Source organism: Rhinolophus ferrumequinum, chromosome X, assembly GCF_004115265.2.
Source record: "Rhinolophus ferrumequinum isolate MPI-CBG mRhiFer1 chromosome X, mRhiFer1_v1.p, whole genome shotgun sequence".
NCBI lineage: Eukaryota > Metazoa > Chordata > Mammalia > Chiroptera > Rhinolophidae > Rhinolophus > Rhinolophus ferrumequinum.
In genome coordinates this window covers 114,974,298-114,989,956 of record NC_046284.1, presented here as the reverse complement: position 1 = coordinate 114,989,956, position 15,659 = coordinate 114,974,298, and the positions used below count along the sequence as shown (strand labels likewise).

The following is a 15,659-nucleotide window of genomic DNA, read 5'->3' as shown; positions in this document are numbered from 1 at the left end:
CTGCCTGAGCCTGTAACTCATGCTTTCCCCTCACTATTCCACCTTGAAATCCTGTGGATTCTGCTCCTGATATCTCTTAAAGACATCCAGTCCTTCCCATTTTGACGGCCACCATCCATCTTCTCTGTTAACCACCCCATTCTTCTTGCTTTCAGACATACTACTGGCCAATCCATTCTCCAAGTCAGAGGGAAATGGAATAACTGCCTAAAACCTTCATTGTGCTCAAGAAAAAGTCCCAGGATGTCATTAACTTGGCCTCACCCTCAACATGCTGACACTGGTTCAAGGACACACACACACACACAGGTACCCCCTCTTTCCACCATGCTGAACTTCTTTTTAGCTCTGGACTGTGCATTCTCTCTCTTGTTGGCTTGCTGTGCCTCTGTCTGGAACTTTCTCTCTCCTTAATCTGGCTTATTCCCATTCATCTTTCAGCTCTCAGTTGGGATATCACTCCCTCTGGGAAAACCCCCATCTGCCCCTTCAAGTCTGGGAGAGATGTTTGATGTAGCAATCATTGCACCTGTGCATTCTTGACCAGCGTCATTGCTTATCATCCTTTGGAAGTTTCTATTTTCCGAAGGTGGCCCCAACAGCATTTCTCATCACACCTGTCTTCTTCTGCAATGTGAGCTTGATACTCTGCTCATCACAAAAGGAATTTATTTCTCTTCCTCTTGAGCCTAGGGAGGGCTTGTGGCTGTTTTGACCAATGCAATACGGTGGAAGTGACACTGTGCCAATTCTAGGTGTGGTTCTGAAATGGCCTGGCAGCTTCTGCTTCCTGCCTCTTGAAAGCCAGCTGCCGCGTAAGAAGAGCAATGAAGTTGAGACCACCATTCTAAGAAAAGCCCACACCATGTGGAGGAGAGGTCCTAAAGGAAGAAATGCCATGTGAAGAAAGAGACAGAGGCCAAGGACACTGAGGCACCAGACATATAAACAAAGAAGCCATCTTGGAAGTAGATCCTCTAGCCCCAGTTAACCTAGCTGACAGCACCCGGATAAGACATGAACGGAGACCCAAATCCGTCCTTCCCAACTTCTGGACCCACAGAATTGTGAGCAAATAAAAATGGTTGTTTAACCCACTCGGTTTCCAGGTCATTTGTTTCATGATAATAACTGGAAAAATATGTATTTATGTGACAGAAGAGACGAGGAACATTTACAAAGTTCTCTGGGCGAAAGGAAAATTCTTACAAATATTTACCCTTTCAGTAAGCAGGTGTCCATTTAAATGCTATTACCAAGGCAACCAGCCATCAGGCAAGATCAACAATTATTAAACTAGACTTGAGAGATTAAATGTTGGATCCCACTGGAGTTCAGGTGTCCTGAAAGGCTCTTCTGTTACAAGTAGCATTTACAGGGACAGCTTCATAGTAAAACAGGAAAGAATGGGTTCGCTGCACATTTTCACCCACTTCTGTACTAGATTTGCAATAATCTTGAGGAGGTTTTCAGTTTATCACCTTTTTAAAGTTTCTTCTGGGACTCGGTATCCCCTCCACCTCCAAAACTGTAACAGAAGTGATAACTTCCCTTCCTTCTTGTCTTTGAGAAGCCACTCAAAGGTAGAAGCTAAGTCCACGGCATGCATTGTCAAAGCAAGGCAGGAAATTCTATTTGCAGGCTCCTGCAGCACCAGGGGTTGGGGGGAGCAGGCCTGAAAAGCTAGAAGACTTAAAGTGAAGAAAAACAAAGGTGGGAAGGGACAGAGGTTTACAAATGGAATGTGGGGCAGGTAACATTTCACTGTAGCAGGGCCCACTTTTGAGATGAGAAATGTGACCCTGTACATGGAACTTTGAGCATTTTTCACGCTGTCATTTGCCACCCAGATGGAAATGTGCAGATATATGAGTGTGTAAAGAGACCATGGTTGCCTTTGGAACCCTGGGAAACATAAAGAAAACTCCATGCTGACGTAACAATGAAGAAAGCCTTCCCTAAATGATTCCAAATAACACTGTTATAATCTCTAAAGGCATCCACATTATCCGCATATTTTATTTGGGCTCTTCTTCCTCTTTAAAAACTACGTTTTCCTCTTCTGTACCACTTATTGACTTTCTTCTCTAAGATATATTTTATAGAAATACATGGACATATTATACATTTCATTATTTGCAATTTTTTTCTCCATCAAGCAAAAGTTATTTCTTGCAAATTGGTCAGGTTTTGGTAATGTGCCGCCCAGGACACTGTAGCTATTGTTCATTAAATGACAAATATTTCTGGAATATTCCATATTAGGGATTCAGACTCACTGAACACAGGAAATCAATTGGTTTCAAGTCAGGGACTGATTATTTTATAAACATTAGTTTATGGAGGCCATTAATGTGCTGGTGGTTGAGAACATCCAAATATATCCAGAAGTGTATACGTGACTCCTATTTCCAGCCTCGTGAGAGCAGTCTACACAGACCCAGTCTGTTCTATCAACCAGAGTTCTGGCCCAGAAGCTACATGTGATCAACTGTTGCACAAAACTCATAACTGTGTTCCTGCTTTTTCTGTGGGCTTTTGGCAGCATGCCAAAAAGAATAGCTTCTGCCCCTCTCTTTTGAGTCCCAGAACTTTCCTAGAATTCATCACAAGCAAAAGGCTCTCGGCCCTGAAAGGCTGATTCTTCTCTGAACCAGGGAAATAGAGAAATTTAGGTGAATGGTTCCCCTGATACTTACCTCAGTTACCCTGATAACCTTTCTCAGTTTTCAGCTTTTGTAAGGTTGTGTCTTCTGGCCAAATGAAGGCTGCTTTCAAGATCACAGTATTGGAGTTAAAATTAAAGGCGAATTTGAATTAACCTCTACTTAATGTTTTATACACTGTGGTGTTTATGGATGAAGTATGCTGATGTCTGCAACTTACTTTGCACCAAAAGAAAACAGAAACCAATAATTGTAATAGTAGTAGTAGTAATACCAATAAGATTGACTGATGGACAGATAGAAAGGTGCATAGATAGCTAGCTAGCTGACATAGCAAATGTAAAATGCAATTGTAGAATCTAGATGGTGCTGTATGGGCGCTCACCATACAATTTTTTTTAACTTTTCTGCATTTTGAAATTTTTCGTGATAAAATTTTGGAAAAAACTAATTTGAATCTAAGTGAGGATCATGGCTGAAAGGGGTACATAAAGATACCCCCTTTGCCTACCTTTTCTGCTTCTAACTCTGGCACCTTGAACACAGTACAATTCAGTGAATGTCTGTTGAATTGAACTGTTGAACTAAATTCCAAGCTACTAGGTCACTTCCACAGCTGGCAGGATTCTTCTAGAGCAAGAGTTGGCAAAATTTTCCTGTGAAGGCCAGGTAGTAAATATCTGAGACTTGCGGGTACACGGTCTCTGTCGCAACTACTCCACTCTGCCATCGTAGAATGAAAGCATCCATACACAATATGTAAACAAATGGCCGGGCTGTGTTCCAATACATTTTATTTACAAAAACAGGTGGTAGTGATAGCTTGCCAACCCCAACTAGACCCCACTTCCACTAAAAAGTAGGGGTAAAATTGACAAAATGCGAACAGTCTGTGTAAAGATTTCATAGATGTCAGGAAAGGTCCTAACAAAACGAAACAACAAAACTTTTTGTTCCACTGTAGAACCTGAGGTTTAACGTGCAAGCGTCCTCAGGAGAGGTGATACATCAATCTTCAATGCCAGTAAGTGTAAATAATTTACATCAGATCCCAACCTCCAAGTTGATGATTTTAGCACCAGAACAAATAAGTACAGGAAGTAATGGAGTGACGCCCCCAATGACAAGATCCCCATGGGAAAAGCTCAGGCTGCTTGTTCTTTAGTGAGGAGATGGACATTAAAGGTAATAAATAATCATGTAGTCGATTTTAAGGTGCTAAGTGCTAGGGGACAGAAGAACAAATAGAGCAGAGTACGGGAGATTGGAAGCACTGGGTAGAGTGGGGTTGAGTATTAAACCAGGTGGTCCAGGTCGAGCTCATTAGGAAGATGCCATTTGAAGCAGAGCCTGGAGATGAGGAGATGAACCAGGCAGATATCTGTGACAGTTTGCCAAGCAGAGGAAAGCGCCAATGCAAAGGCCCTGGGGCAGATGGTGCTCAGAATACTGTAGGAGTAGCAAGAGGGCAAGTTTTAGGAATGGCAATGTGAGGTAGAAGAATCATGAGATGTTAGAGATGGTACTGGGGGATCAGAAGGGGGGCATTGGAGTGTTAAGACTGGAGGAGTGGCAGGATTTGACTTCATTTAGAAAAATCACTCTGGCTAGTTAGTGGAGAATAGACTGCAAGGAGCAAGAGTAGGAGCAGGGAGAGTGGTCAGGAGGCACGTGCAATATTCCGGGTGAGGGATGGTGGCAACTTAGATCGGTAGGTAGCAGTAGAGGTGGTGAAAAGTGGACAATTTGGGATATATTTTGAAGATAGAACTAACCACATCTCAAGAGGGATTGGATGCTGGGTATGAACGAAGGGTAGAAGTCAAGGGTGAGTCCACATTTCTTGGCCTGGAAGGATAGAATAGCTGTTAGCTGAGAAGGGAAAGGTTGTAGGAGAAACTAATTTGATGGGTTAGTCGGGAGGGCAGCTTTGGACATGTCAAGTTTGACATGTTTATTAGATATTCCAAGTATAGATGGACACATTGATTCTCAAATGCAAGTCTGGAATTCAGGGGAGAGGACTGGCTGAAAATTGGAGTCATAAGCTTACAGTGTTTAAAGCCATGAGTCAAATGAATTTTTTAAAGTGAGAGAAAAATATAGAGGTGAGAAGGGGTCTCTCTCTCTCTCTCTCTCTCTCTCTCTCTCTCTCTCTCTCACACACACACACACACACACACACACAATGAATCCTATCAGATTCTTTCTTATTCTAAAAATATAAGCACTATTACTCCCAAATGAACAAGCTTATTTACGTCATGAAGTCTAATTATCCCACGCTGCGTCCCTACAGAAGCTTGTTGCTTGTTAAAGGCTTGCATGAACACGATTTGGAAAAAGTTCCTAAGGGTTTTGCTGGGTAGCGGTGACAATGCAGATTAGAATTTGAGCAAATAATTTCTGTAATCGAAATAGCTGGTTGCCACAACAAGTTTCAACTAAAGACATGGAAAATACGGAGCCAAAGAAAATCTCAGGAGAAGTGGCCGAGGAAGTGAATGAATACAATAAATAAATCTGTGACATTTTGACTCAGAGGAAACCACTCCTCCCAACTGCCCTTGAGTGCTTTAAGGCCCAAGAAGGGATGGGAATCCCAAGAGATTGTGCCCAGGTGTTTCCAGGGTTCTACCACTTCCTTCTTCCCCTCCCTTCCGTTTACTTTTCATTCTAGAATGCATCTTGTACCATGCTACCATGCTTAAACAGTGGAGTGTATACAAGTCACCATGTAGGAAAGAATGTTAACTGAGTGTAGAATTCATTTATTTGGCCACGTTGCTGTGACGCTGTTACGCTGCTTCGCCCTCAGTTTCTCAAACGACTGGTGACTTTATTCCTAGGGGATTAAGAGCTATTTGGAATCCATTAGTGACTCATTTGCTGTGAGGGTGTAATCTCCCCTCTTTTGAATTCTTCTGAAGGAGTGTTTGCCCTTTCCCAAAGTCCAGTTTCAAAAAGAAACATTAAAAATCTCTCTGCAAGTTATTTTTCACACACTCTACTATAATTAAAATTTTACATCTGGTTGTTCCTCCACTAGACATAAGCCCCCTGAAGAGGGGGGCTGCCTCCGTCCTGTTTACTACTGTGTGTCTCCAGCCCCTAATAGAATGCTTAGCACATGGAAGGGTCTCGATAAGACTTGACTAACTGAATGGATGAATAGAAACGACGCTAATCCTGTTTCCACACAAAAGAATACCTCTTTGAAAGTTAGTAGCTTCATTCTCCTCCGCCAACCCAAGATTTGATCACACCATAGGTGTTTACACATAAGTTAAAGTAGCCAACAAGTTATAAGTTAACACAGTGTGCTAATGCACGCCAAAAGGATGATTAATTTCCTCAGCTATCCATAGCAGAGCCTAAAATAAGTCAGTAGATTGATTACACACAAGCAGCCAGTGTGCACCAGAGAAAATGGTGGAAGGAGTACAAAGTTGTCATGTTGTCATAATGATGTCAAGTGACAATCACACGTTTTCACTGCAATCTTGGTGTATGGTACATTAGCAAAACCGATCTCACTTCCATTTCTGGATTTCTTAATAATCTAAGCTGTGAAAATGTGTTCCTTTTCTGTCATATTATCTGTCCTTCTGTCTCATATATTCTCCGGCCTCCCTTTGTCCAGTGTGGAGTTGAAGTTTTCATTGCTTATTCTCTGTGCCCTTTGGCGTTACCTCATGGTTTCCTGACTCATGTGAGAGAAGTCAGCGTCAGAAGTGGAGTTTTGCAGAGATGTTTTCTTGTCCTTTCTTTTCCTTTCCAGCCTCTAACACCATAAACAAAGGCAGGGTTATCACATGTACTCGAGAGCTGCCTGGGAAAAGCAGGAGCCGTAGTTATCAAAGTTGGAAACTTTATGAAATATGCTTTTGTCTCCGTTTTTGTTGCATTCAATCAGATCAACAAGTGTTGGCTAAGTGTTGAGCGTGGTTTCCTGTGGGATTGTGTAAGGCCTTGCAGGACAATAAACGTTTTGGGGGCACTGAGTAATGTAGCCATTTCTGACCCAGCAGCCGGGAAAATGTGAGACAATTTGCTGCTGCTGGAAGGAGGACAGCTGGGGCTGTGTTCCTGCAAGAGCACATTAACTTCACCACGGTGGACCCTGGCGGCAGAACAAGACAAAAATGGTGCGTTTAAGTGACAGGTGGCTATGCAATGGCATATCCTACAGTTACATAGGTTCGGATCCGGGTGTTATAGAGTCTGAAGTTCACAAAATTTGGGGATCCTGCTTTTAAAAATTACTACAAAATTATACAGATGAAATTGCTGGGGTTCCTTTGGAGACTTTAGATGGGACCACGTAATCTGGGGGCCTGCTATAGTTTCACTGTAAATTCCCCCTGGCTTAAAATCTTGTTGGGGAAGCTGTCAGGTGGTGTGTATATCAGCACCATTTGGTTCTAGCTTTGTGTTGTTTCCTCTGGTTTTCTCCTCAGTATTCTTTAGGCATTGCCCTTCCGTGACTTTTCATATTGGCTTCAGAACTGTGTCTGAAAGGCACAGAAGTGTTACTCGTAACTTCTTTTCTCTATCTTTATTTTTATGATGTGATTTTTGCTACAGACGTTTGTTCTTAGGTTTCTGAAGTCTCCCTAAATCTTAGACGTGTTTTAGATGGAGATAGGAAGATGGAAGGGAGGTGAACCATACAGCTGCTCCCACATCCATATAATTTTGAAAGTTCTTGTGGACCCTGATGATTTCATCGGCTTTAAAAAGTAGTACACTATAATGTGGTCTAGGTCAATGCTTTTCCAACTCTCCTATGCATATGGATCACCTGGGGATCTCGGTAAGATGCAGATTCGGATTCAGCAGATCTGGGGAGGGGCCTGAGACTCTGCATTTCTAACAAGCTCCCAGGCGATGCTTATGGTCCCGGGACCCCATTTTGAGTAACATCTATGTATTGGTTTGTAAGAAATCTGGTGGCACAAATACAGACAATAAGGGGCTGGCTCAATCTGATTTTAAGGTAACCAGTTCCAGGATTGAAAGCTTGTAACAGACCTACAAAGGAGGTGTTTGTTGACCAGAGAATACATGGGGAGTCTTCCTGCCTCCCCTTATCTCCTATCCCCAGGAGCTCACGGCAGCGGCAGCGGGGTGAGGACTAAAATTTTATACTGAGGGTCATGTCATTTTTATTGCTATGATCTTTTTAAAACTTTTCCTACAAAGTAACAAGGGGAAGAGTTATGTGTTTCTGGAACATCTATTAGGGTGCTAGGCATCGTACTGCCATTTTCTCCTGACTCCTTCTAACCCTTTGAGGTGGTTATTGTTTTACTCCCCTTACAGATGGGGAAGCTGAGGTTTTGTAAGGTTAAGTAACATGCCAGGTTGCATGGAGGCAGAATAGGGATTTGAACCCACCAAAGCTTGGTGTTTTGCACACATCAACCGGTATCCCCTAAGCAGTGCTGTGTGTTAATTCAGCATAAGGTATTAGGACATGGACTTATCACTTTTTACTTTGTTCCTAAGGACGGTACCCGAGGAGTGCCCTGGGCAAAGGGGAGGGAGAAGGAAAGAAGTGGCTGAAAAGAAGGAAGGGCTTAAAAAAGCTCTGTGGGGTACTGAAGATAAATTTCATACCTAAAGCAAAGTTTAGCTCCAGCAAGAATGGCATTGGAATACTTGCCTCATTTATGCAAAAATGGCCTTCCCCAAACATCTGGTTTTCATACATTCATTTTGGAGCAATTAAGTTATGGTGTTTCAAAATGATGAGAATTTGACTGTCAATGTTAAGAGATTTATGTCAATATCACACCAAGACACTTGTAACTTTCTCTCTCCTGCATAACATGTGACACAGGGATTTGGCAGGTTCTGTGGCGCTGGTATTTGTCGTTAGCATCTTAAGAGTTATATTTTTGAGCCACTTTACCTGATTCTGAGTTTAGCTTTTTGTTCCTGTTTAATTTACCATTATATTCTGTTCAGTTACTTAGCAGGAAGATAAGCAGGCCTGGCCTTAGGCAAATATTTGTCACAGGCCAAGTTTGTCACAGAGTACTCCATTTTCCCTTTCAGAGTCCCTCACTTAGAATATCTTCCCTTTCCTTCCCACCCTCCCCCTCCACTGCCCTCCCACAACATGGATTATTTTAATATCTTGACACCTATCCAAACCTTTAGCTAAATGACATGTAAAGTAAGAGAGGATAACTAAATCAAGTGAAGAAGTAAGGAATTGCTAATGTCGTATCTCAATTCTAAAGAATAAAACCTTAAAGGCATTGTTCTGAGCCAGTCAGGGAATATACTTTTCGATTAAGGGAAAGAGCCAGTGGCCGCATTTAACTATTATATGCCTTTCTCCCTTCCTTTCCTGCCTCCTGCCCCCCATTTCTGCACCACTTAGAATGTATTCCAACTTTTGAGTTGTATGCTCTTACCTATTTTCAAAATATGGGCTAGAGTTTTGCTATTTAACGCTGCCTCGGACATTCCTGCTGAAAGATTATTTATAAGTCACATCTTTCTGCTATTTCCAATAAAAGGTGGCTTGCATGGGTCTGGTAAGACTCAAATTTATGCCTAGTTCTACCAGACAGCGTGCCTTAGCAAGGCCGTAGTGCGTTTAGCTGAACACATAGATCTCTTTTAGTCTATTTATTGCCTTGCTGCTGTGGACAATACTCCAAGCAGGACACCAGAAATCTGGCTCCCTAGCCTGGGTGTCTCGTGTCACAGCTTTGCAGTTCTGGCTAAGTCACTAAGGCTGCTGGGATCAGGCTGCTCTAGCACTTGACTTTATGTGACTTAAAGTCAGAAAACTGAAATGGAAAGCAGGCAGAAGCGTGGTCAGGGTGACACAGCTCACAAATGACAGCCCTGTCACCTCCTCCAAGCCTTCTAAGTCTACCACCACAGTAACTTTGCATATTAATCAGCTATGAAACCTAGCTAATTAGCTATGAAACCGAGCTCTCATACCTGTTATTGTCATTCAGGGCACACTGGAGGCTCAACATCAAGTGTGCTAAATAGCCCTGCAGAGTTGAACTCCTTACCCTCATGATATCGTTTCCTTATAAATGCTAAATAACCCTAGTGATTCCAAGTCATGTTAATTCAACACGCATCCTTTATGTGTGTTATAGGGTACACAATATTGACTGTCTTCCTTATAGAAAATACTATATTGATTTCTGCCGCTTTTTTTTTTTTTTGTCTCCCCTGTATTTTAATCTCTTTCTAGTTTCGTGTGCTTAAGGAAATAGGCAGGCTGGGCTATTTGGTAAGCAAATTGATGTGTCTATTGTATGAAGGTGATAATATGAGATTCCAGCCAAATCCCCCCAGCACCTCTATGGAAATAGATTTCTGGTTAATACCGACTAGCTTTAGGATCTCCTTTTATTTTGAAAGTTGTTTTTCCACCTTTCCAACTGAATGTCCCTTACATACAGGTAGGCAGAGTCGAGTTTGCTGGTCCTTGGACAGGCATTTGAGTCAACAGTGATACCTGAGCCCTGTTGATTTATTGTCCTAATACAAGGGAAGAGATATTACATTTCTAAAAATTAGTCTTCACTGACTATCACCTCCTATACCAAGTGAGACCATAGAAATGCCTTCAATTTAGAATCTAGGCTAATCTAGAAGAAGACAGAAGTACAAGGAAGGGACAGAAGCAAATAGAAGGAGAAAGGCAGGTCCAAACTTGAGCAGGAACCAGGTATTATCTTAGAAGAAACTGATCTGGAGATGACAAGAGTGTGAGGCATTTAAACGGGGTTCTTCAAGTTCATTCGGAAGCATGAGAATCCAGCTTAGGGAGTGGAAATTTGAAGGACTTCAAAGACATGTGGTTCCGAGTGTTTGTCACATGAGAACAACAGATTACAGAGCCGTATGCACAGTATGTGAATGCGTGTTTGTGAAAATAAACACATGCGTGTATACATTTGAAAAAATCTATAGGTATGTTCACCAAAATGTTAAGTTTTACTTTTCCTCTTGCTTGTCTGTAGTTCTTGGTTTTGTAGAATAAGTATATCACATGTAATTTTTAAAATGAGCCAAAGAAGCCAAAAAATTCACAAAGGGCAGGATTTGGGAATGAACAATTTTGCTGAACTCTGACGAATTATACTGCTTCAGATACAACAATGTGTGTAAACCCTTGGAGATTTATTAGAGAATGTGCCTGAAGAGTTGGTATCTTCCTTTCTAGTCAATAGGCAGCCTTTCCCAGTATCGCATGACGGAAACAACTTTGTGAATTTCATTTGTCAATGCTTTCTGTGACTCATCATTAATATCTTTAGGTAACCCCCCCCCAAAAAAAAACCAAACTTGAACATGATGAATGCGAAAGTTCTACAAACAGAAAAGTGTGTGTATTGCCATGCAGTACAGGGAAAGGCTGCATATTACCTTGAACACCGGGATTTGCATTTTTAAAACAGTGTTCTTAATGTTACGAATTGAGTCAGCATTTGAAAAAACTTTGAGAAGTAAACTTATTCCACTAACCAGATCTATTTAACTAGCACTCTGCTTTGAGGAGTAATGTATTAGCTGTGGATATAAAAGACATTTGACAAGTTTTCACAGTTTTTTCTTTTTGCTTTGTTAATCAACGTTTTTAATGTAAAAGGCAAAAGTTCCCTACATCTATGGCCTCAAGGAGACTTTAACGAACAAACAGTAGACTTTCCATAGTTTTTTTCAATAAGTCTTCAAGCAAATTCTCTTCCGGCCATAGACTTTGGGTGTAGAAAAATGATCTTATCTGAACAGGCGTGTGTGTAGAGTTTATAATGGAGGCAAAGGTGAAAGGTAGGTTTGCTACCTGCCTTCCCAGGTCCCAGTGGGTTTACTACACCCTGACCTCTGCCTCATCTCCGAGTCCAGGACAAAGAAACCAGTGACCATGGTGAATAGCACCCATTGTGTTCAAAAGAAACCCATTCTACTTTTGTGAAAGAATTATACAGTACTTTTTTATCCCAGATAAAACAATATGCAAAGCAAAAAGTGACCAAAACTCTATTATATTTAATGGATAAGATTTCTACTACTTCTGCTTATAAATAAATGATGCCCTTGGAGAACATCTGAGGGATTGTCTTCTGATCTATGTAAATAAATAATAAAAGCTGATTTTGATTCCCATTTCTAGAGTGGTGTGGTCTATGTCGGGAGGGAAGCTGGTGGGGCCTGCCTCTGGTTTGTTCAATGCCAAGCTGTGTTTCTTAGTCGCCCTTTCTTTCCACTCCTCTGCCGTCTCGGGCCCATCATACCCCTGGGCGAGTGAGACGTGCCCATTAGCAATTGGACAGGTTCACTTGGTATCGGCCTCCATCCAGACTGAGCCAATGCCCGAGTGGGTGCTTCCTGATTCAGAGTGATAAATAGGATGCAAATATCTTCTTTTCAATGCCTGACTCTGGCGTAGCCAGAGGGAATGAGTGATGGTGCCTCAGAGCAGTGACTTTTTGCTTAGAGCCTGAGGTAAGGACCCAGAAGCGCACTTTGGGCTGTCTCCAATGTAAGGTGAGTAAAGTTAATTACCTTCAGATTATCAATAAGCAAAGACAGATAGTCATTATCGGGCATCTGACTGCTACTAACGATGTGATTTCACAAAGAAAAGAACACACTGTTCGTAGCCTACTGCTTAACACTACTTTTCATTATCAGACCTGGTATCAGACTGAGGGTTGAAACAAGTATTAGTAGAACCAGAAAATGAATGCATTAGTTTTCGGAAATACTTTAAGTTTTCATGTTTTACATGGTCTGGGAAGGAAAAGAGTGTTTTTAGTTTATAAAGTACCAATTTTTTTAGTTCTTTTAAATTTCTTTTGATATCATTTTTAAATGTTTTATTCTCAGAAATATTGAGAAGTAAACTCACGTTCTTTATGTTAAAGATCTGAGCATGCTCAGGGGCTCTGGGCGTAATTTATAATGATATCAGAGTCTCACAGTGATTTGGATAATTTAGTCAAACAACTGGTCACATTCATGGAAAGAAACTGAGCTGATCAATTACTTCAGACACAGTGAACTGCCTGGAGTTGAAATCGTCAAAAGTTTGATTATATCCAATTCAATTCAACAAATGCCTATAGAATGCTTAAGGAATAAAGGAGAATTTTGATAAGGTAGTCTGGAGGGTATGGTAAAGATGGTGAATTTATGACCCAGAGGAGGAGGTGAGTAAAATGCATAGAATGCCGTAAAAAATAAAAATATTTATAAAAGTGAAAGCCAAAGCAGGAGAAAAAAAAGTGCAGTTGTGTGTATTTAAGGGCCTGCTTAGCTACCTTTCCTCTATAATCCTAAATCCTAAATCTAACTTTTAAAAATTTATAGTATTTATATTATCCCTGAATGAGAAATAGTTGAATAAAATTTATGAAAGTAAAAGAGAACCTAGCTAGATGCTGTAAACATTCATTTTAATTATTTTATTTTATTTAGGACGACAGTATGGATACAAGATCCATTCTAGAAGAACTTCTTCTCAAAAGGTCACAGCAAAAGAAGAAAATGTCTCCAAATAACTACAAAGAGAGGCTTTTTGTTTTGACCAAAACAAACCTCTCTTACTACGAATATGACAAAATGGTGAGACCCTGCTTATTCCATTGTTTTTATACTATTTATTTTTTTTAAGCCTCCACAAAGTGCTTAATTATAATGAAACAATATCAGGTTCCTCAGCTTATAAAGATCAACTTGCACTCACTTGTCACATTGTCTTTTCTTAACCAAGGTATAACTAATGTAAGATAAAGGATTTTAAAATATTGGTTAACTTTACAAAGGAAAATTGTAAACCACTTCAGAACAGTGGTTCTCAACTAAGGGTGATTTTGCCCCCAAGAGACATTTGGCAATGGCTGGGGACATTTTTGGTTCTCATAATTGGGGGGGTGGGGGTAGTGTGCTACTGGCTGCTAGTTGGTAGAGGCCAGGGACGCTGCTAAATATTTTATAATGCACAGAACAGTGCCCACCACAAAGAATGATCTGGCTCCAAATAGGCTGAAGATGAGAAACCCTGTCTTAACACTATGCTGGAAATAAGACTATTTCTATACAGTTGAGAATTCTGTCACAGTAGAAATACTAACATAAAGCTGAAACAAGATGGAGATGCTTTGTGGAGTTAAATCTTGATTTTCCTGAGTACCTGAGTAGACTAAGCACACAGCAGGTGATTTGAAATGTGTTTCAAGATTATCAAACAAAATTTTTAAGTGCTGCTTGAAGACTTGCTTTTGGAGGAGTATATGAGTTTGTGTCCACACTCAAAAAATATATTCTATTGTCACTGGATTTTGACTATTCTGGATGAATTGGAATGATTCTCACATGCCAATCCCATCTTCCAGTCTCCCTTCCAAACATACCTTAACTTCATGCTTTTCTCTGTGCACCATTGTGTATCACATGAGGCATCATATATTTTGTCTAATTCAGAAAAGAGGCAGTAGAAAAGGAACAATTGACATTAAGAAAATCAGATGTGTGGAGAAAGTCAATCTCGAGGAGCAGACCCCTGTGGAGAGACAGTACCCATTTCAGGTAAGGGGAGGGACAACATTCCTTCCATTGGACGGGTGGCTCTTCTTTGAATATTTCCTATTATGAACTCGATATATCTGGGATAAATAAAGATGCTGTGAAATGATTCATTAAGACAGTGACAAGGCTTAGAACACCTCCGGATGGGAGTTGGGAAGTTTGCTAAAATTCTGTCTACCCATCTGCCTTTCCTAGAGGGAAAGGAAGAAAGATGAGCACGTCAGCTGCAGTGGCCTGACTTGCCTTGGGCTCTGACAATCTCTTTCATCAGACATCTGGCATTTCCAGTGAGCTACAAGGTGCTAGGCACACTGTAAGGCATTCAATGCCATCCCTGTCCCCAACGCATTTACAGAGCATTATAAGGCAGTGAGGGTGAGTGGTAAGGTAAAGGTCGGCAGAGTAGCCACGGTGCCCCAGGAAGCAGAAGCTTCACCCCTCACTCCAAGAGGTTAGGGAGATTTTCTACTGGAGGTGGGTTGGGAAGGACACGTGGAGTTAAACAGGAAGGGCAGCAAAACAAAGAAACAGCAGCTATCAAAGCACTGATCGGTGAAATCGTACAGTAGGTTTGGAGAGCTCCAAGTAGTCTTTATGAATAAAGCAGCCCTGTGAAAGAGATGAGCCTGGAAAGGTGGGCAGGGCCACATCATGAAGGGCTTTGCACAGCATGCCACGAGTCTTACTTTTACCCTGAAGTCTTTTTTTAAATGGTATGCTATGGAGAGTGTGCCCACAGTACCCTTGGGAAGTGGCTTGATCTAAGACATGCCCTACTTTTATTATATCATGAATACTTACCTTTCTGATGTAAAGGCAGGTGGATTACCCTTCCGATGTTCGGACTACTCAGTGCTAGTATGAGGGAACTGTGGCCAAAAATGAAAATAAAATAGCCGATTGCTGAACAATCTATACTTCCCACTTTAAAAAAGAACATTACCCAATTGGAAGAAACCAGGGGAGCAACTGCTCATGGAAGATGCTTCAAATCCGTATCACAGTGGCATGGGGTACTCAAAAGAACACAGGCTTTGGAGCCCCAAAGAGCGCCTAGCCAGTGCTTATACTTGTGTAACCATAGACAACATACTCAACCTCTCTCTGAGTTTATTTCTTCACTTCCAAAATGGGCATAATCATATATTTTTCATAGAGTTGAAATAGGATTAAAATAATAAAATAGGAAAGAGCCAAGACACTAGTAGGTGTTCAATAAATGGTCTGGACTATTTACCCACAAAAGTTGAGTAAACAAGAGGAGGATTTGGGGAAGATATTGTAATCTTCAAACATTTAAACAAGTATCTTAAGGAATAGCAAATGGCTTACGCTGGGGATTCCTAGGTTGGGACATACCCCAAGGGAATAAGTAACAGGGAGACATAGTTTTACCCAAAATACACATGAACT

General features: G+C 41.1%; 1 protein-coding gene across 1 annotated transcript in view; it reads left to right on the top strand.

Moving 5' to 3' along the window:
* Positions 1–6,669: 6,669 nt before the first annotated feature.
* BMX (BMX non-receptor tyrosine kinase) overlaps positions 6,670–15,659 on the top strand; it is a 44,952-nt gene continuing 35,962 nt past the window's right edge. The window contains 3 exon segments of the mRNA XM_033107311.1: positions 6,670–6,814; positions 13,137–13,283; positions 14,142–14,246. Coding sequence (XP_032963202.1) covers positions 6,812–6,814; positions 13,137–13,283; positions 14,142–14,246 — 255 coding nt within the window. The 5' untranslated portion in view covers positions 6,670–6,811.